The sequence below is a fragment of the Carassius auratus genome, chromosome 1, assembly GCF_003368295.1.
Source record: "Carassius auratus strain Wakin chromosome 1, ASM336829v1, whole genome shotgun sequence".
NCBI classification, from domain to species: Eukaryota; Metazoa; Chordata; class Actinopteri; order Cypriniformes; family Cyprinidae; genus Carassius; species Carassius auratus.
The window spans coordinates 7609567-7631758 of NC_039243.1; the positions used below are offsets into that span (position 1 = coordinate 7609567).

Here is a 22192-nt window from a genome sequence, read left to right on the forward strand (position 1 = left end):
TTGCTAAATATCAAAACAAGCGTATGTGCACAGTACAGTACCTATAACTGCGCTTTGCATTTTTGCGAGATTGACATGCTAAATGGCAGACTGACCCGGTTTACTCTCATTCATTTCGTTCACGAACGAGATAAGCTATGTACCAGTTCATTTCATTCACGAACGACATGTATCCGTTCATTCAACTCGTTCACGAATGACATGTGTGCCAGTTCAGTCATTTCATTCACGAACGAGATTTACTAAATCATTCAACTCATGCACGAACGACATGTGCTTTGCCAATTGAGAAACGTGATTGGTAAACGGTTTGCCAGAATATACCCTGACCATCAGGTCAGTCATTTCATTCACGAACGAGATGTATCATTCAACTCGTGCACGAACGACATGAGTGCCAGTTCAGTCATTTCATTCACGAACGATATGTATCAGCTCATTCAACTCATTCACGAACGACATGGGTACCAGTTCAGTCATTTAGTTCACGAACGATAAGATCTCTAGATCTAGTTCAGACTCATATGAAACTCGTTCATTGAAGGGCGTATTCGTTCACTACATTCAACAAATCACATACTCTGTCACATCTCATACTCGAAGGCTATTGGCTCGAGGTTGAGTAATTCTTTGACAGGATGAAACAGTTGTTACCCGGTTCACTGAGCTGCGCATGCGCTGCTTATAGCGCCGCGCTGCTGTGGAGGGAGGAACTTCACTGAACGAGAAATATGAGTCAGTGGATTACGTGAACGAGAACGATTCGTTCACCTAAAAGATTCGTTCAAAAAGAACGATTCGTTCACGAACGACACATCACTAGTTGTTTCTAACAGGCATGATCTACTAGACTGACTTAAAGTGTTGCTATAATAATCAAATATTAATTTGGTGTTGAAATATTTGAGTGAATGACACTTCAATTTGGTAAGATTGAAAAGTAGTGTGATAACCAGGATTTATGGATTTAACGACTAGTTTTAGTTAAAAAGTATTTCGGGCAGCAGTCCCCACAACACTCAAAGAGAGAAATCAACAATCAGCATATGAATCTCAACAATGGTGACAATGAAAAAGTTCATGATGCAATGCATGCTGGGTACCAGCACAGGATAAAACTCATCCATGATTCCCAGCATGCATTGCGGCATGAATAAATTATGCCCCTGAATTGTTCACTTATTTTCTTGAATTCTTATGTGCTTATAATTTTGCATTTGTTTTAAGTTTTAGTAGCATGTGTTGTGATGTTCAGAGCTGATCTGTTCATTTATTTTGTGGATTGTCACCATTGTTGTGATTCATACGCTGATTCTTGATATTTCTGTCTAAATTTCAGCAAATATATTTTTTTTTTTATTATTATGAGTGACATTTTCTTAACAGTCTTTCATAACTTATGGCTCAGCAGTGTTCCTTCTCATGCTGTAGTATCAATTATTCGATCAGAAATAATAGTATTTGTTCTTGTCAATCTATAAACAACAATATCAGATTTTTTTTCTTCTGTGTACTTTTGTTTTGCTATAACAGGTTCCAAAGGCGCATTGTTACAGCATGAAAAAATAAAAAAATAAAAACTTAGTTGATGAAAAGTCACGTTCAAGAGCCCAACTAAGGTAAACACTGATCTCCATCATGGTAGTGAAAAAACACCTAAACCTATTTAACTCTCCATAAGTTCTTCTGTAGACATCTGACAGAAATAAAGTCAGTCTGGTTAGTAATGTGAATCTGGTGAAGCTGTTTTAGTAGTTGTTTAATCAGATCTTGAGAGATTTGATGTATTCTTTTATTCAGTTGATTTCATCTAAGGCTGTGGCTGAAGTCATTTGTAGATCTTGTGTTTCTCTTTCCTTCAGTGATTCTGCAGGTGTTTATCACTAATGCTCAATCATCAATTAATCACATAATTATCTCATTAACTTCACTGATTCAGTGTTACTCTAACACTCTGTAGTGTGCACACATTATAAGTGTTCATGTAAAACTGAGGCTTTTCTTGTGGGGTTTAAAGGGTTAAAGATTTAAGATGAAGAAAAAACAGAATGAAACATAATTTAACAGTAATAAACTGTAATTAATTTACAGGAAACAAACTGTAGAAAAACAGTTATTTACTGGCACCCCTGCTGCCAGTAAATAACTGTTTTTCGACTGTTTTTTTGCCGTAAATTAATGGTTGCCAGCAAAAAAAAGTGTTTTTCTACAGTTTTTTGCCGTCAAGTCAAGGAAAAACAGTAATATACTGTAAAATGTAAACGTCAGATTTACCAAATGAAAAAAAAGTTAATTTAACTAAGATATTTGTGAACATCCATAGAAAAAAAATTAGGCAAAGTCATACACTGATAATGAGAGTAAATACTGAACTCGACTGTATTAATGTGTGTTTGCACAAGAGAAATCGTTTAGTTTAATGTAGTTTTGTTGTTCACCATTGTGCTGGAGAGTAGAGCCGGTGCTTCAGTCAATGATGAGCCACAAATTCTGATTTTCTGCTGCTTTATATAAAGGCAGTAAATGTGGAGTCGCTGATACAGTGGTGATCTCTGTGTTAAGTACTTCAGCACATACATGTGTAATACAGCTGACAATGAGCTGCAGTGATTTGAGTAAAAGTCATGTATTTAGTTACTTTATTACTGCACATTAAGTGTAAGAAATATTCCTTCTCAGTGGACATAGTACTAACATCGTGGGAATGCTAGTTTAAAAACTCGAACTGTTTGAAGCAGTGGGAGTGGAGTTAATTTCCATGGTAGAATTTACGGTAAAATACTGTTAAAAAATAAGAGTGGTAAATTAATGGTTAAGAGCTGTAAATTAACAGTACTTTACTGGCGCCCCTGCTGCCAGAAAATTACTGTTATTTAACGGCAAAATTTTTTACAGTGTATATATATATATATATATATATATATATATATATATGTATATATAATTTTAGTAACACTTTACAATAAGATTTCATTTATAAACATTATGTTAACATGAACAATATTTATGCTGGTCATATAATTAGAATATCAATAGAATTAGAATAGAATTAGAATTAGAATATCATCAAAAAGTTTATTTATTTCACTAATTCCATTCAAAAAGTGAAACTTGTATATTATATTTATTCATTGCACTGATATATTTCAAATATGTATTTCTTTTAATTTTGATGATTATTAATGAGAACTAAGGAAAATCCCGAATTCAGTATCACAAAAAAATTACAATATAACATAAGGCCAATACAAAGAAAGGATTTTTAGAAATATTTGCCAGCTTAAAAGTATGAAAATGAAAAGAACTCAGTTGGTGCTCCTTTTGCCTGAATTCCTGCAGCAATGCGGTGTGGCATGGAGTCGATCAGTTTGTGGCACTGCTCAGGTGTTATGAGAGACCAGGTTGCTCTGATAGTGGCCTTCATCTCTTCTGCATTGTTGGGTCTGACATATCGTATCTTCCTCTTCACAATACACCATATATTTTCTATGGGGTTAAGGTCAGGCGAGTTTGCTGGCCAATTAAGCACAGGAATACCATTGTCCTTAAACCAGGTACTGGTAGCTTTGGCACTGTGTCCAAGTGCCAAGTCCTGTTGGAAAATGAAATCTGCATCTCCGTAAAGTTGGTCAGCAGCAGGAAGCATGAAGTGCTCAAAACCTTCCTGGTATATGGCTGTGTTGACCTTTGACCTCCGAAAACACAGTGGACCAACACCAGCAGACGACATGGCACCGCAAACCATCACGGAGTGTGGAAACTTTGCACTGGACCTCAAGCAACATGGATTGTGTGCCTCTCCTCTGTTCCTCCAAACTCTAGGACCCTGATTTCCAAAGGAAATGCAAAATTTACTTTCATCAGAGAACATAACTTTGGACCACTTCCTTTTTGAAGCGAGACGCTTCTGATGCTGTCTGTTAGCTAATTACAGTGTGGCACCAGTTGTCTTCAGTATTTAACCTTTTCACAATATTCTAATTTTCTGAGATACTGAATTTGGGATTTTCCTTAGCTGTCAGTTATAAACATCAACATTAAAATAAATAAACATTTGAATATGTCAGTCTGTGTCTAATGAATTAATATAATATACAGGTTTCACCTTTTGAATGGAATTAGTGAAATAAATCAACTTTATGATTCTAATTATATGACCAGCACCTGTGATATCTATTTGTTCACATCTTCTAGTTTATAATATCTGTTTTCCTTTATAATTAAATATTGTGTTAACACGTGAAAGAGTGATCAAAATATAGATATTCTTTAGTGATCAAGAAACAAAGGACCAGTATCATTATCAACTGATACTCAGAATTTTGGATTCGTAACAGAAATGATATTGGTGCATCCCTACTCTCCACCAAGCAATGACAATTCAGACTAACCACATTTTCTGTAATCTTAGATTTGTTTTTTTTTCAAAAGGTTTATTGTTACATCTACTGTAGCTTTACAAAGCTCTATTCTAGTCTTATCCTCTCTGTCTCTCTCTCTCTCTCTCTCTCTCTCTCTCTCTTGTGATCTACCTCCAGTGAGCAAATACTCTGGCTTAGAGAGAGACTGCTGTGTGGATGGACTGAAGAAATTGGATGATTTGACATACACCTGTCAGTATCGGACACAATTTATTCAGGATGGAGAGAAGTGCATTAAGGCTTTCCTGCACTGCTGCACTGAGATGACCGCCCATCTCGAAAATCCAGATGAAGAAACATTTCTAGCCCGCAGTAAGAGCATTCTCAGTAATAGTTTACAAATTTCAATTGGAAATCTCGCTTGCAAATGTGCTTGGAGTCAGATTGTGCTTCAGGTGTGTCTGGAGCAGGATAATTTACCCCAGAGATGTTACAAGTTTTGGTTACAATTGCAGAGATGGTTTCAGTTGGAAAATACTTTGTAAAAAATAGTCAGTTCTGTTTTGTGTAAGTAACTCAACCACTCATTTCACCCCCAGGTGAAAGCGAGGAATTTGTGAACTCTGATGACATTGTGACACGCACGCTGTTCCCTGAAAGTTGGCTTTGGGAGGAAGTGGCGCTGCCCAAATGTTCGTCAATGAACCGCCAGTGGTGAGTTTGACTTTGAGTTTCCAACAGTCAGTGCTCAGCCGCCATTGTTCCTGTTTTATTAAAAGATGATCTCTCTTTTAGTCAAACCACCACCTTACCCAGGGATGGACTCAAGCTGAAAGACTCCATAACTACCTGGGAGATCACAGCCATCAGCCTGTCCAGTACTCATGGTACAGAGTCTTGTTGTAAACAAAATTCATATTAAAGGAATAGTTAAAGCCATTTCCAATCTTGTGTATTGAATTTCTGACATGCTGTTGTGTAACATAGACAATAATTTAATTGCGTTACTGTTCTGTTCAGTCTCACTGGAATAACAATATTCTAGGCATGCAGTACATGCTTTCTATAAGAAGTTGCTGTGTTTTTTTCTCTACAAAGGTATTTGTGTGGCAGATGTCCAGGAGATGACAGTGGTGAAGAAATTCTTTATTGACCTTAAGCTTCCATATTCAGCCGTGCGCAACGAGCAAATTGAAATCAAGGCCATTATCCACAACTTGAACGACAAACAAGTAAAGGTCAGGTTGGAAGAATGATTAACCATGGCAGACCTTACTGGACAGGCCCTCAGCATAACAACAGAATATGATTTGGCCACTATCAGCCTTCCTCTCTTCATATGGAATATGTGATTTTCATTTCTTCTTGTAGGTACGTGTGGAGCTGATGGAAACCAAAAACATCTGCAGCCCGGCTAGCAAGAGAGTAAAGTTCCAAACCATTGTGACAGTAAATGCTAAATCATCATACTCTGTACCATTTGTCATCGTCCCGTTAGCTTTCGGACGCCATGCCATTGAAGTGAAGGCAGCTGCTGCAGGAGGTTGGAGTGATGGCGTGAAGAAAGATCTCCTGGTGGTGGTACGAAAATTAAACCTTCGTAATCGAATAGCAAGACAATTCAATGTAGCTTTAGCATAATGTGAACAGAACCCAACAGATTACATAAAGAAATGAAGTGGCATACATTCATCACAGCTTTCCTCTATGTTTAAAGACATCAGTTGAGTCTCTGCCACCTTGCTGATTTCTAAGAATCTACACATGAATCTGAACTATATGGCACACACCTTTTTTTCTCTCTCTCTCTCTCTCTGTGTGTGTCTCTCTCTCTCTCTGTCTCTGTCTCTTTCACTCACTCATGCTTATTTTAATTTCTTTAGTCTGAAGGCGTTTTGACCAAACTTAATGAAAATCTACAATTCAGTCCTTCAAAGAAAGGTAAGGGGATTCCACTAAAACATATACACACAAATAAATTCTCTTTTCAAGGGATAGTCCACCCCAAATTTAAGATTCTGTCATCATTTACTGATCTTCTTGTTCAAGAACTGCATGACTTTAATTACGACATAATTTATTTTTGGATTGACTATCCAAATTAGGAGCCCCCTAAAACCCCCTTAGCTGTTATAAGCTCTGTGGTTCTCAGCGCCCTCCCAGCCTTGGTCAGATACTAAATAAAAGCCACACCAGTCATCAAAATTCATGTCCTCCATGCACAAATGAGAGTGAAGTATGATTGCATAGTTCTTGTGTTTCTGGAACAGGTGGTGAACATGTGGAGGTAATCAAGAGCCTTATACTGAGGGACCAGGCGCCCAACACTCCTGCAAAAACATATATATCAGCAATAGGTGACTCTTCTAACATCTGCTGTAAGATTGTAAAATAAAAATAGGCCTTGTTTTTACAAGTATGTCAATCTCTTGTCCACAGGAGATACAATCAGTATAACAATAGAAAAGGCTATTAGCGGCCAGGGCATGGGTTCCTTGATTATCCAGCCTGGTGGCTGTGGGGAGCAGAACATGATTGGCCTAACGTTGCCCGTCATTGCAACGTATTACTTGGACAAAACCAATCAGTGGCACACCGTGGGCGCTGGCCTTAGGCAGACAGCTGTTCTGTATATCACGAGAGGTAAACTAATCACTGCAAAGTCAACTATTCTGCTCCAATGCTTTTGTTTCATAGAGAATGTCCATCTTTGTTGGACATGTGTTGATGAACAGGTTACAATCAACAGTTGGCATATCGTAAAAGTGATGGATCCTATGGTGCATGGATTACTCATCCAAGCAGCACCTGGTAAATAATACATTTATCCATAGTTCTGCTTGGTCAGTAAGAACTGTTAATCAGGAATCAAGACTCAGTATTTTTTTCTCCTAAAGGTTGACAGCATATGTTGCTAAAGTATTTGCCATGGCCAGTAACATTGCAAGCATAGACCAGAATGTGATCTGCTCTGCTCTCAAGTGGCTCATACTGAACAAGCAGTTACCTGATGGCGTTTTCAGAGAAGATGCCCCTGTGATTCATGGAGAGATGACTGTGAGTGAGACCTCTTTCAAACTAAAGGAACACTTCACCAAAAAAAAAAAAAAAAAACTATGATCTTTAAACTTCTGACCTTAACCTAAATTACTTTCTTTCTTAACTAGAGCACTAATGGAAAAAATAAAGTCATACTTCAAAAGTGCCAAAAATGAGTCTGTACAACTCTTGACATTTCTTCAAGTCTACAAACTAAAATTCTAGATATTTACTATACATTTCACAGCACCATGGCATTTTGATGAAGCAACTTTGAAGAGCTACTCTTGCAGTATATCTCTTTATGGGGCAAAAATTAAAGCTGCAGTCGGTAACTTTTGACGCTTATTAGTGGTTAATAAACAGAACTGCTTGCGTCTTGCGGAAGAACATTGTAGCCGGAACTCTTTCCCTCTGTTTATGTCTATGAAGAATCACAAAGGTACTGGGTTACTCCGCCGCGGTACCCCTGAAGCAATCTAAAATAGTCCGATTATAAACACTTATTATAGGTGCACCCCAGTGATTCAGGACAAGCTAAAGACACGGTTTGGAAAATGGATTCATGGTGTACTCGCTTATTATATCCATTTTTCTACATTTTGAACACAAAAAAAGTTACGGACCGCAGCTCTGATTGGTTGTTTCTTACCGGGAGCGGTCTGTAACTGCAAATGGCAATAGGAGCACTGGGAGGAGCTTGATTTTTTTTCACAAATTATTTGTCTTATATTCTACTGTCAGGACATAATGACAGGTTTAACAAATATGTAAAAAAATATATATTTGTACAAAAGTTACCTACTGCAGCTTTAAACCTACCAAAAAAAAAAAAAAAAGAAAAAATTCAAACTGCTATTGCCAATGGTCAAATAGTCCCGCTGTTCGATTTAGAGAGAATTAGGATTTTCTGAGCAGATTAAACAGAAAAAGAATAAATCATTTCATCATTAAAAAAATATATACCAGAGCAGCTTTACCTGCAAGTATTCATTTCACATTTCACTATTTCAAAAATGAACCTGATATGTGATCACACTTACCATCTGCAGGTGAAAGAAAGGGATAAAATAATATGAAAGGTAATAATTATGACAAAATAAACATTCAAAGCTATTCTACCAGCTTGCAAACAGGCCAAACCTAAGTAACTGTTTTCCAAGCAACCTCTTTTTCTGGATAATTCTATGATATTGAAATATTGTGTTGCACTGAGGCAGAGATAGATGGCACTCATCCTCTGTGGCTCTTCTGTTTTGCTTTGCTGTTAAGTTTGAGTCTTCACCTACACAGAAGTAACTGCCAAATATCATCCAGAAAGCTTGTTAGAAGTCCTTGCTGGCAATTCACATATAGGGACTTTTTTTCTTTGCTGGAAGTTTACCTGGTAGAATTCAATATTGCTCCTGTACCCATTGAAATGAATGACTTCAACAACAACATTTTTGGTAAATGTGATCACAAATTTACTTGTAGCTTTAAATATTTCTGATATCACTATGTCATCACTGTGCACAGGGGAACGTACGTGGGGGGGACTCGCAAGCATCCATGACGGCTTTTGTGCTCATTGCCCTGCAGGAGGGGAGGGGCATTTGTGCCGGCCAAATCTCAGTGAGTCCCGCAAGGCTTTGAGTTAATATGCAATCCTTGAAAAAGCTAATGTTTCTAGCTTAATTAAAAATAAATAAATAAAGATTATTATTGTTCTTTTTTATGCCACTCAATATAATTCATTTTCTTAAATTTACTCTTTTTTGTTGTTTTTATTCCTTTTTAGAGTCTTGACAGTAGCATATCTAAAGCCATTATGTACCTCAAATCTCAGTTACATAGTCTGACAAATCCTTATGCAGTCGCCATGGCATCTTATGCTCTTGCCAATGGAAAGGCACTTGACAAACAAGCCCTGCTGAGAAAAGCATCTGCAGGTAAAGAGACAGCCATCTCTTTTGAATTCATGTGAAGAGTTAAATTAACCTGTTCAGAAAAAGTGTGCTTTTTCTGTTTACTTGTGCTTTAATGTTCAAGTCTCTATGTAACACCTATTTCAGACAGCATTAACATTTCTTGTTTTACCTGCCTAGGTATTTAGGTACTAAATAATTAAGAAAGATGCATGACAACATTACATGTACATTACAATTAATTCAAAAGCAAAGAAAAGCTCATAAGGAAATGCCTGATGATTGTCATGAACAAGTCAACACAATCTAAAACTAAAAGTCAACAAGTATAGAATCTAATTATTTTTCCTCATCTGTTTTACATAAACCAAAAGCAAAGATGCTTTTCAATCTGTATTGAATCTGTATGGTAAAAATTGCTATGCAAATAAAATTAAACTGAATTAATTCCATACAGATGGAAGTCAATGGCCTGTCCCTGGAAGCAGTAGCTTTACTTTAGAGGCTTCGGCTTATGCGCTTCTGGCCCTCGTAAAAGCTCAAGACTTCCAAAATGCAGCTCCCATTGTAAACTGGCTCAACAACCAGAGACAGTCCAGTGGAGGATATGGCACGACTCAGGTTTGTGTACATCCAACAAGCACATCCGCATTGCAAATCTGTCCACAGGTTTACTATGCAACATATAAGAAGAGACCATAAACAATTTAAGACCAAAAAAGTGAAGCCTACGCATGAGAAACAGTTCAAGCTTGTTTCGTCCATTCCAGGCCACCATCATGGTGTTCCAGGCTGTAGCTGAGTACAGGATTCAAGTGAAAGACATAAAACTGTTAGACCTAGAAATGACAATCCGAGTGGAAGGCACCCAGCAGCCGATTGTGTGGAACTTCGACAAAGAAAACTCTCATCTCACACAAACAGAAAAGGTGAGTTTGTACTAAAAGGCGACACGGGAAAACATAGGTTTAACCTTTTTAATGTCATCAAAAGGTTTGTTAATAATATGAATCAATCCCCATGTATTTCATATAGTCAGATATAAATTACCATTTAGTGTCTTGGTGTGTTAGGTCTTAAAGTCAGAGCAGTCTAACATACCTGCTGCTGTCTGGCATTAATGTTAAAGGGATAGTTCACCCAAAAAGGAAAATTATTTCATTAATGACTCACTCTCATGTCGTTCCAAACCCGTGAGACCCCCATTCATCTTCAGAACACAGTTTAAGATATTTTAGATTTAGTCCGATATACTGTCCATGCGCAGAAAGGTAAGACAAACATCATCAAAGTAGTCCATGTGAAATCAGAGGGTCCGTTAGAATTTGTTGAAGCATCGAAAATGCATTTTGGAAAAACTACGACAAAACTACAACTTTATTCAGCATTGTCTTCTCTTCCGTGTCTGTTGTGAGTGCGTTCACTGCAGTGTAGTGATAAACGGTTCGCGAATGAATCACTCGATGTAACCGGATCTTCTTGAACCAGTTCACCAAATCGTCTCCAATAAGCTTTAATCCACAAATAACTTAAGCTGTTAACTTTTTTAATGTTGCTGACACTCCCTCTGAGTTCAAACAAACCAATATCCCGGAATAATTCATTTACTCAAACAGTACACTGACTGAACTGATGTGAAGAGAGAACTGAAGATGAACACCGAGCCGAGCCAGATAACGAATGAACGATTGACTCATTCTCAAGTCAAGAACCGGTTGCATCGGTTTTTGGATCAACAGTAGTGATGGGATATTTGGTTCTTTTCCGCGAACCGGTTCTTTCAGACAGTTCGATTCAATAAAACGGTTCAATGGTTCTTTTGCGCTTGACGTATTGACGTAAGATTTTTATCACTCAAGAATGAGTCAATCTTTCGTTTGTTATCTGGCTCGGCTCGGTGTTCATCTTCAGTTCTCTCTTCACAGCAGTTCAGTCAGTGTACTGTTTGAGTTAATTAATTACTCCGGGATATTGGTTTGTTTTAATGCGTATAAGACGCGAACCGTTTAAAACGATTCAGTTTGATTTGGTGAACTGGTTCAAGAAGATCCGGTTAACTTAAACTGTGTTCCGAAGATGAACGGAGGTCTTACGGGTTTGGAACGACATGAGGGTGAGTCATAAATGACATAATTGTCCTTTTTGGCTGAACTAACCCTTTAATAAAACAAGGAATTAAACATAGATCAAACTATACAGATTTTTTATAGTAAAGACTATACCATATTCTTTTACATGTGATTATGACTTTATTTCACTGTTATCTAAAATATTGGGTTTTAGCAGGGCAAATTTTAGCAGGGCAGCAGAAATGTTTAAACCAAATCCTCTATTTATAAATTAATTTATGTTACACATTCTAGCTTTAGTATCAATACAGGAAGACACTGCAGTCATATTTATTTAAGAAGAATCTTGTATTTTAACTCTAATATTGAGCAGTAACATTTAACATTGTTCATCAAGATGAATAATTGTATGTATGCATTTATTTTATTTTATCAACAGATTGAACCTAACAGGCAGATCACAATCAGTGCCAAGGGTTCTGGAGAGGCCTCTGTAACTGTGAGTGACAGAAGAAAGCAATAATCAGAGATAAATGCTGACAAAAAAAATAAATACATCAGACATTAGATACTGTGTTTCTGTTTTGTCCTCTGCAGGTTGTGACTGAGTACTATGCAAAACCAAAAGAAAGCAAAAGCACCTGCAAGAACTTTGAGCTTTCTTTGACTTTTGAAAGGGAAAATAAAGGTTACATTTATAAAAAATGCTGATCATAAGTACAGTATATATATTTTTTTTTATTGAAGAAATGTACTATTACTAATAATTTCATGCTTCTCTATCACTAGAGTCAGGAAAATGAAGCCATCATTTATTATTATTATTATTATTATTAGTATTATTATTATTATTATTGTTATTATTATTATTATTTATCTAATTGTATTTATTTGTTGACTTTTGCTTACAGAACTAAATGTTTTAATCATTTTCATTTAAAGAACAATGTTTAATTGTCATGAAAATAATATTGATGATACTAAATTTTACATTTTCTAAATGGCAACATTTTCTTGATGCAAAACAAAATATGATCAAACAAAAGTTTGCTTATTTTTTAGTGAAATATGCCTTACAGGTTTGGTAATAATTGCCCATTACAGTCTTGTGTACATTAACATTTATTTATTTGGCACATTAATGATCAAAATCAACTAACAAATACAGAAAGATAACAGGAAAATTGTCTTTCTTTCTTTTTTAGTAACATATCAAGGAGCAATTGAGAGTTACAAACTCGCTATCAATACCAGGTGTGCAAATACATGCCATATCCATCACATTTCTGCCCAAATCAACTGAACATCAAAGTTAAAACTTTCACATTTCAGTTTGACACAATGGTCTCTTACTACAATCCTTGAAAATTATCAAATGAATTAATTTATTTAGTTTGACCAAGGTTTTGGCAAGAATTATAGTATTTTATGATGACCTGTATTCTGTTTTGTAAGAGTGTTTTTTGTTTTTTTTCTCAATGTTATATAAATATTCTCTCCTGTCCTGCCACAGTATAATCAGATGGAGGGAGAGTTTAGGAGATCTGTCTGAAACACACATTTTTGGGGTGCCAGTAGTGCTATAGAAAGCTGACATTTGCTTTGATGACTCCACAGATATCTGTCTGCTGAAAGAGATGCCACCATGTCTATATTGGATGTATCACTGCTGACAGGATTTGTTGTGGATGAGAATGATCTAAAGGCGGTATGAATCACATTTTCATTTTTCACATTTGCTTTTGACAAAATTAAATTATGAACTTCAGGGGCTTTTAATCGCAGTCTGCATATAGTGTTAGTCCAAACAAATTGCTTTTTTTTTTCACTACAAAAGGGTGGAAAAACATGGACTCTTTGTATGCCAACTGTGACAACTGTGTGGTATTAGCAGACTCTTTCTGGTGTATTTCTAGTAACTTTCAGTCACAACTAATTATATTATAATATAGTAATTTCTAACTATTGCAATCATAACATTTGTGTAGATTAAAAGAGATTGCGTCAATATTGTTTTTATACATTTTATTCATTCTGACATTTCTGTGATACATTTTGCTTGTTTCCATGAGAGTCACAGTGGCCACATTGTCAAACTCGCCAATACTAACTTTTGGTTTCTGTGTTTGTAGCTGTCAACTGGATGTGACAGGATGATTGAGAGATTTGAGATGAACAAGCAGCTTTCAGAGCGAGGATCTCTCATCATCTACCTAGACAAGGTCTCGGTGTCAGATTTACAATAAAAAAATACTAATGTTAAAGTATTGTAATGTCTAAAAATAGGGCCATCAGGCTTGCATCAGACTTGCATCAGGTTGACTAACTACTATAATTAGTTCTAATTTGGAAAATGACTTCATTAATTCTATTAATATTGTCTATTGGGTCACATAAGTAAATCTGCTAGTCACTTGATTTGGTCATTCAAACATTTACATACATTTTAGCATTTCTGCATAGACATAAACATACAGACTAACTCTCAATGTACAATTTAAGAGGTTTTATGATTAAATATTACTGATGGGAATTCCAGCTCTTTTCAGGGATTCTGATCATTTGGCTCAGCTCAGCAAAAATAACCTGCTCTTTAGGCTCCCAAAGGGCTCTTAATTTAGTACCATTGATGACCTTTTAGAAATTAGCCAAATTTGTTGATGTTTTGATCTGTTATGTGTGCACAGACATAATTAAATGATTCAAATAATTCAACTAAACAATTAAAAAATAAAATTCTAAACTGTAAAATGACACATAATATTCAGATTTGTGTAATCACATTATAGTTCGAATTTACACAATTTTTTCATGTATGTGTATATGTATGGCTCCATAAACCTTTCTGAAATACCATAATTGTAAATTGTTTTTGGTATAAAAACTTAATTCATGTAAAAACTTAAAACACTAGTTCATAAGCTATTTGGCATAGCAACCAGATACAGTGCACCAAATTACTTGTAAAGTTTATGCTGTCTATTTTTGCTGCATTAGCAATAAACATGTTGATTAGAATACACTATTAACACACACACACACACACACACACACACACACATATATATACACACACACAGAGACACGCATATACATATATACACAAAAATGCCTTCAACAAACATATACACATTTTTATATTTATATGCAAAGTAGTAGCACAGGTGTTTGCTCTAGTTTGATGCAAGGTAATGATATTGGGTCATTTTTGCACCACAATAACACAAGGCAATTTTATTCTAAACCTTCATTTATTTATTTATTTTTACTAAAAATGCTGCTGAAAATTTTCCTTCTAAAAAATCCTCCCACATGCCTGCTTTAAGGTATCTGCTGTTTGCATTTCCATTCTCTGCAGATTTCTCATACCAGGGAAGACAGGATTTCATTCAGGCTGCACAGAATAATGAAAGGAGGCTTCCTTCAACCAGCAGCAGTCACTGTATATGAATACTACTCTATAGGTATGAAGCTGATGTAAATGCAAAGGTGTAATAAGGGTTTTAATAATTCATACTTGTGGTTTTAGACTGACTTACAATGAGACAGGGCAAACTCATTTATAAACAAAAAAATCCAAAGACTAAAGACTGATTTATACTTCTGCGTCTGACCTACAGCATATGCATTGGTCTTCGTTTATACTTCTGCATCCATATGCAGTTACACATGCAGAACACTGTAGTGTCCATGGCAATGTTGCTGGTGTAACCAAAAGTCTACTGAATCATTATTATACAACTTATTATTATTATTATTATTATTATTATTATTATTATTATTATTATTTCATTGTAATTTAAACTAATTTTTTATTTTTACATACACAGAAAAATGTAAAAAAAGTGAGCCACTGACATTTTACTCCTTATAATTATGATAATAATATTTTCATGGCTGACTACTTTAATATCTCTGATGCTGCAGCTCAATGAATGAATGCTGTGTGACACATATGATGTCATTCTTGCATGTTTAGAAAATCGCTGTTTGAAGTTTTATCATCCAACCCGGAAGGAAGGAGCACTTCAGAAAATCTGTCAGAAAGATGTCTGTCAGTGTGCCGAAGGTAGTATATTTAATTGTAAAAATAATTTAGAAAAACTGCAAAGAAGACATATGAAGTTATACTGTTAGTCTACAGCAGGTTAATTTCTCTCTCTTTTGCTGAAACAGAAAACTGCAGTCTTCAAAAGAAGGAGAATATTATTGATGCTCACCGTAATAAGAAAGCCTGTGAACCTAAAATAAATTACGGTAATTTATTTTATGTGTGTGTGCATCTTTTGGCTCAATAAGTGAGAATGTTTTCTATATATATATATATATACATATATATATATATATATATATATATCTTATAGTCAGTAAGATACCAATCTAATCCTTTTTACAGTTTATAAAGCTGTTGTTTTGAAAGAACAAGAGGATGCCTTAACAGTTAATTATGATATGAGGATTGAACTTGCCCTCAAAACAGGTACAGTATATCTTCTCATTCCAACCACATTATGCAAAACAATTGTAAATCCTGTCAATTGAATGTTCTGCTCATTTCAGCAATCAGATGTAAAGTGGTTTACAGATGTTCTGCTGATTACTTGTATATGTTTATCCACACAAAACAAGTTAATCGTGTCTGGTCTTAATGATCTTTATCTTATCAGACACTTGTGATTTGTATTTTTATGTTGTATCAGTACTAACTCAGTGCCTCCGAGGAAGGGGGAGAAATCCAATCATGTCACATGTCATAAACAAATTTGTTTAGGTCCAGAAGTTGATGTGGAGGGGAAGCAGCGTTCCTTCTCTTTACAGATCTCTTGCAAAGAAGCTTTGGATCTGAAGCAAGGTGAAAGCTATCTGGTCATGGGCCAGGCTGACGATGTCCAACTAGAGGGCAGAATGTAAGTCCATTTGACCTGTGATCCAAAATGTGTGTGTCCTTATCTGTGAAAATGCATCTATATTAATAAGAAAGTTTGAAATATGAAACACTTTTTGAATGGTCAAATGTATACAAACCATTTCTTTAAAATACAAATATATTTACTGCTTACATGCCGGTATGGTGAAGGATTAACTTTGAAACATTTTTCACAGAGAAATTGCTAAAAAATAATTACAAAGACATTAAATCAATTTTTTTAAAGTAGAAAGACTCATAAACTTCCTCTGATGTCTCCTCAGCGGTCAGTATGCTTTGGGTGAGAGGACATGGTTGGAGTTTTGGCCCAGTTTTGAGCAGAGCAAGACTAGCACTGAACTCAGAGAAAAGTACAACGGCATGTTGAGTCTCCAGCAGGATCTGCGCTTTGGCTGCAACTAATTAGTCAAATGCCAGACTATTGCTTTGAGATGCTCATTGACAAAATGAAATATTATAAAACTAAAAAATCCTGTCGCTTCATTTTCAACTTTAAATGTATGTAAAACATGAGTTATGTGTTCATTTTGACTGTTGCTGTTTTAGTAATTATCCTGTTATTCAGCGATTAATTAGTGTATACCTAAGCATGACTTGTTTACACACCACCATTTCAAAAGCAGTGTTGTGAAACATGCATGTATAAGCAAATATCCCTAATAAATATGGTCAAGCAAGATCATCTGTTCTGATCATCGCCTTATTCACTATCCAAAACAACAAACTTTTATAAGGTACTGATTTATTACTGATGCAGAAATGTAATTTTTTATAATTGATTAAAAACTTTTTACTTCAAGATTAACCTTGTTGTGCAAGATCAATTTCCCAACAATTCAAGTTCAGTAGGATGTAAAATTTAAATCAAATAAATGTAAGCGATATAGCATCCTTCTTCTTGGAAAGAAATGTGCACAGCAAAGCACAGCACATCAGACTGCACTCACAGAAATATTTCACCCCAAATTTAAGATTTATGTAATTTTATTACATGACAAATTCCCATTTATATTTTTTTCATAACTTTGATGAAAACCAATCACATAAACTTTAAATAACAGGATCTTGTTTGTTTGTTTTATTACTACTACTACTACTACTACTACTACTACTACTACTACTACGCTTTTGAGTTATAACAAATGTGTTTTAGAAACACACGGTTATAACAGCCAGAGAAAAGACTAAGACAGAAATCAAGGGTCAAGAGCCCAACTAAAGCAGACACTGATCTCTTGGTTACTTCAAATGAAACAATAAATCAACATCTAAACCTTAGTTCATTCTCAATAAGATCTTCTGTAGACGTCTGACAGAAATAAAGTCAGTCTGGTTATTAATAAGTGGAGCTGCTGATGCTGTTTGTGGGGTTGTTTAATCAGATCTTGAGAGATTTCATGTATTTTATTTCAGTTGATTTCATCTAAGTCTGTGTCTGAAGTCAGTTGTAGTAGTTCTTGTGTTTCTCTTTTCTTCAGTGATTCTGTTTGTTAACAGCAGCTGTTCATCACTAATTCTCAATCAGCACTTAGTTAATCACTTAATTACTTGAATGCAAAGTTTTAAAACTTACATGGTTTAAATCAAGGCAATCTGTTTACTCAAACGGTTTGAGTAAAGTTTACATATCGGGTTTTACAGTGTAAAAAAAACTGTGCCACCATAATTGTGGTGAGTATTTGCTTCAGTTAAGCTCTTGAGCCTTCAAGCAGTTTCTATAAATTTGCTTCTAAGCAATTGTATTATTGTTTTTATAGCAAATATTTATGCAATGCTGATACAAATCTTGATCTAATAGGTAATTTATGCTTTTGGTGACTGTGTGATCTTGATTTAAGTTTCTTCTTTATAATTTTAAATAAAATAATTTGTGTCTTATTTGTTAAAGAAGACTGCTGTCTGTTTGTTTTGTGAGTTTAGGTCACTTTCACAAAGAAGAGATAAATCTTATTACATAAATGCCACCATAAAGTTTCAATATTAAGGAACAAAACAAAAACGCAGTTTGGGATTAGAAATTTAGTCATGATCATTTATCATATGATCCTCAACAGTGGTGAAAATAATTATACATACTGCAGTGGATTATGGGAGTCTTGCATGTATTGCAACATTAAGCATTTTGTTGATTGTCACCGTTGTAGAGATTCATATGCTGGTTCTTGATATCGGTGTGTGTCTAAAAGACAAGCTCTGGAGTTCAAATTTCTGTACTTGTTTGACCAATTTTAAAGCCACTGTTTCTAAATGTTAGGTTTCTGCTTTTAGGCTGCATTGAATATGTCAACTTATTTTGTTTACTCTTTTTTTTACATGTTGTGATTACATATTTTCAGGCTACTGTAACAATTCCAGTTTTTTTTTTTTTTTGCTTCACACCTAATGAACAAGAATGGGGAAACTAGGTTTTTTGAGAAACAGTGTTCATCCTTTTTATGTTTTTATTTACATGGAATTGTACTTAAAGGGGGGGGGGGTGAAATGCTATTTCATGCATACTGAGTTTTTTACACTGTTAAAGAGTTGGATTCCCATGCTAAACATGGACAAAGTTTCAAAAATTAAGTTGTACGTTTGAAGGAGTATTTCTGTTCCAAAAACACTCCTTCCGGTTTGAAAACGAGCATTTCACCCCCCCCCCCCCCCCAAGTCTATAATTTTCACCAATGTCAGTGTCTGATGAAATCACTTCCTGTGTATATTTAGCACTATTAAAACAAAGAGTAGGCTTCATTTTAGACCACATCCCCTCTGTGAAGACACACTGCAAGACACAGGAACAAAAATGGAATTAGAGGACTTTTATAATAATGCTAAATGCAGAAATGTTAAGAACACAGCTGGACCTCAAAGACACAATTATGAAGAACAAGCTCGAAACTGCCGTAAGGAGAAAGTTTAATTTTGTAAAGGAGAACAGTTAGATACAATTTCAATCATTGTTTTAGAACAACAGTTTTGTAAAAAAAAAATTCAGTCTTGTTTTCATATTTTACCACATAGTAATTTAAAATGTTCTTATAAAACAATTATTTATTCTTGAAACTTACATCCTGGTAATATGAAGTGCATTAATCATTATTTGTTGTGTTTTCTTCCTATCTGACAGGAGGAAGTCGATGTTTGGTGCAGATCACTGTGTGTCTCGGCATAATATGTCTACTTCTGATTGCTGCCATCATACTGCAGCATTTTCAGGTTGCTTCTAAGCGAGGTTAGTGCAAATCATTTTAAATGCAAGTAGTTTAATTTTCTTACTTTTATTTTTCATCTTTTATGCAAACCATTTTAAAAAGTATATTCTCGTCAGGATATCTGTGGGGTCCAGATGGCTTGTTCATGTCCACTGAGTTGAAGAGCTGGTCTGACAGCAGACAGTACTGCAGGGATCGTGGAGCTGATCTGGTCATTATCAACACTGAAGAGAAGCAGGTGAGTTTGTGTGAGAGTCTGTTAATGAATGAGAGCAATCACACTTATTCCTGTTGTTCTTCACACAGAGACACATATCTTCATTAGTCAAGGAAAGAGTGTGGATTGGTTTGTCTGACTCAGAGAATGAGGGCATCATGAAATGGGTGGATAATTCACCACTGAAACAAGGGTAAGAGCTAAACATCACTGTTTGTTTAATTTAGTCTTTGATTCTCAATATAAAATCACAACATTCAGAAAAAAATTTAAATCAGAAGAGAAAACTCTTTCATAAACAAGACAACCACAATTAAAGACATTTTACTGTAATTTATTTTAAGAAAATGTTTCTTCTCTCTTCTACTTTTTTCATTTCTGCACCAGCTTCTATACTACTTTAGTTTACTCATAAAATGTGAGCATTGATGATTCATAAATTGTGATCATGAAAAACTGAACCTCTGATACATGTTGTTCAGGTTTTGGCTCACAGGTGAGCCAAGCAACTATGGTGACATTGAGGACTGTATCGAACTGAATTTTAATAGAGAGAAGTCGGGATGGTCACCACTGAACAGCTGGAATGATGATGTTTGCTCTGTGAAGAAAAAGGGGATTTGTGAGAAATAGGATTAATCCAGTCTTGGGGTTTTGCTTTTATCATCTAATATAATAATTCTTATTGTAAACGCAAAGTTCGGATTGTGGTCACTGCCTTAAAATAATAAAAATAAATCAGCTGATCTGAAATTTGTTAATTGAGGGACAATGTAAATATGTCATTATTTTCTTATTGCTGTAATAATAATTGTTTCTTATGGTGTGAATTTGGGTGATCTGGGACAAAAAAAAACAAAAACTTTGTGTTTTGCACCATCACAAGCAGCTCTGTATTAATATGATAATTCATCACCGAAACAAGTGTAAGAGCTAAAACACTCACTGAAAACTTCTGAAGATTTACCTGTTTAAAAGCTTTTTATTCTTAATTTTTATGATAAGATAATATTTTTTTCTACATTTCTTGAATTCTAACTTTTGCTTCAGTACTGTTTTAGTGTATTTTCCTGAATTCTGCTACTGCATGTGATGTTAATTAATGAAATGTTTGTGACACTCCTCATTTAGTTGGTAATAACTATCATTGTAAAAGTAAGGACTGTGTTGAAATAAGACCTTCAGATCCTGTTCTGGACAACTAAAATGATGCTCATGCTCTGAGAAGAAAAAATGGATTAGTGAGAAATAGAGTTCATGCCTACTTGTCATGCTTGTTCTTGTTTTATGGAATCATTATTAAGAATCTAAAAGTGTCACTGTTTCTCCTTATTATTCTGATTTTGAGTATCCGTGAAATTGCTTTTGAGCTAAATTGCTTTATGAATAAAATGGTCGATAACCATCATTACCATATTAAAACTGCTTCTTTGTTTTTATTTTTATTACTATTTCAGTATTATTTTAATTTATTTATCTACCTGAGGGTTAGATTGATGTGACAGAAAAGAAACAATGTCTTTCGAGTTAAAGGTCCCATGATGTGTATTATTATCTTCTTTTTTTGGGGGGGAAGTCGTGGCCTAATGGTTAGAGGGTTGGACTCCCAATCGAAGGGTTGTGAGTTCTAGTCTCGGGCCGGATGGAATTGTGGTAGTGTAGGGTAGTGCATGAACAGCTCTCTCTCCACTGCTCCCCGGGCGCCGCAGCTTAAATGGCTGCCCACTGCTCCGGGTGTGTGCTCACATTGTGTGTGTGCTCACTGCTCTGTGTGTGTGTGCATTTCGGATGGGTTAAATGCAGAGCACAAATTCTGAGTATGGGTCACCATACTTGGCTGAATGTCACTTCACTTTCACTTTTTTTAAATGCTTTTTAATGTTTCCTGAGGTTTACTTATGTTTACTTAGGTTTACTATGATTTCTACCAGGGCTCTGAACCGGTTCAAGGACCGAAAACAAACACCAGAAATGAACAAAATTTTGACATGAACAGAACCAGAACCAAAAATTAAATCAAATTTTATAGTTCCAAACAGAATCAGAAATGGCCATTAACAGGTTAATAACATTATTTTATCATTCCATTGAAATATTTGAAATTTGCTGTCAACCAATCACGAATTCCAATAGTTTGGCGTATGCAAATGTGACGCTGAAGCCAACGAGTTAGATGTCCACTCTGCTGTGAACACTAAACTGACATCGCTCAGAAGTCAGATGTTGGATGAAAGTGAAAACCCAACCTTTGTTTGATGTCAAACTCGTAAATAGCATAAATACTCCAAAAACAGTATTAACAACTTCACTTATTATAAACAATATTTATTTCTGTCATAAATGTGAAAAAGTTCTTATTGACATTAACAGAGGTGTTGATGGTTTATTGAAATTAATAGTTTAGTTTGGTGGCACCGTTATGGTGATCAGTATTTAGGCAGAATGAGTCTTTTCAGAATGTCACTCTGTTTTTAGAGA

At 35.3% G+C, this 22192-nt stretch overlaps 2 protein-coding genes across 2 annotated transcripts in view; both read left to right on the forward strand.

Moving 5' to 3' along the window:
• Positions 1-16984, forward strand: part of LOC113049706 (complement C3-like) — a 29213-nt gene extending 12229 nt beyond the window's left edge. The window contains exons 17-41 of the mRNA XM_026212324.1: positions 4539-4733; positions 4961-5075; positions 5157-5248; positions 5460-5599; positions 5733-5942; positions 6245-6302; positions 6632-6718; positions 6801-7004; positions 7097-7172; positions 7259-7418; positions 8919-9014; positions 9181-9331; positions 9765-9928; positions 10078-10236; positions 11816-11875; positions 11974-12064; positions 12582-12630; positions 12994-13084; positions 13509-13598; positions 14735-14840; positions 15356-15445; positions 15553-15633; positions 15773-15856; positions 16148-16283; positions 16567-16984. Of these exons, the coding sequence (XP_026068109.1) occupies positions 4539-4733; positions 4961-5075; positions 5157-5248; positions 5460-5599; positions 5733-5942; positions 6245-6302; positions 6632-6718; positions 6801-7004; positions 7097-7172; positions 7259-7418; positions 8919-9014; positions 9181-9331; positions 9765-9928; positions 10078-10236; positions 11816-11875; positions 11974-12064; positions 12582-12630; positions 12994-13084; positions 13509-13598; positions 14735-14840; positions 15356-15445; positions 15553-15633; positions 15773-15856; positions 16148-16283; positions 16567-16705 (2924 nt within the window). The 3' untranslated portion in view covers positions 16706-16984. The remainder of the gene's footprint in view (positions 1-4538; positions 4734-4960; positions 5076-5156; positions 5249-5459; positions 5600-5732; positions 5943-6244; positions 6303-6631; positions 6719-6800; positions 7005-7096; positions 7173-7258; positions 7419-8918; positions 9015-9180; positions 9332-9764; positions 9929-10077; positions 10237-11815; positions 11876-11973; positions 12065-12581; positions 12631-12993; positions 13085-13508; positions 13599-14734; positions 14841-15355; positions 15446-15552; positions 15634-15772; positions 15857-16147; positions 16284-16566) is intronic.
• Positions 16985-18980: 1996 nt separating this feature from the next.
• On the forward strand, positions 18981-21113 carry LOC113052524 (CD209 antigen-like protein 2). The gene is made up of 5 exons (XM_026216963.1): positions 18981-19188; positions 19413-19517; positions 19614-19735; positions 19804-19907; positions 20197-21113. Exons 1-5 carry the CDS (start codon positions 19089-19091, stop codon positions 20345-20347), a joined length of 582 nt encoding a protein of 193 aa, XP_026072748.1. The 5' UTR covers positions 18981-19088; the 3' UTR covers positions 20348-21113.
• Positions 21114-22192: the final 1079 nt, after the last annotated feature.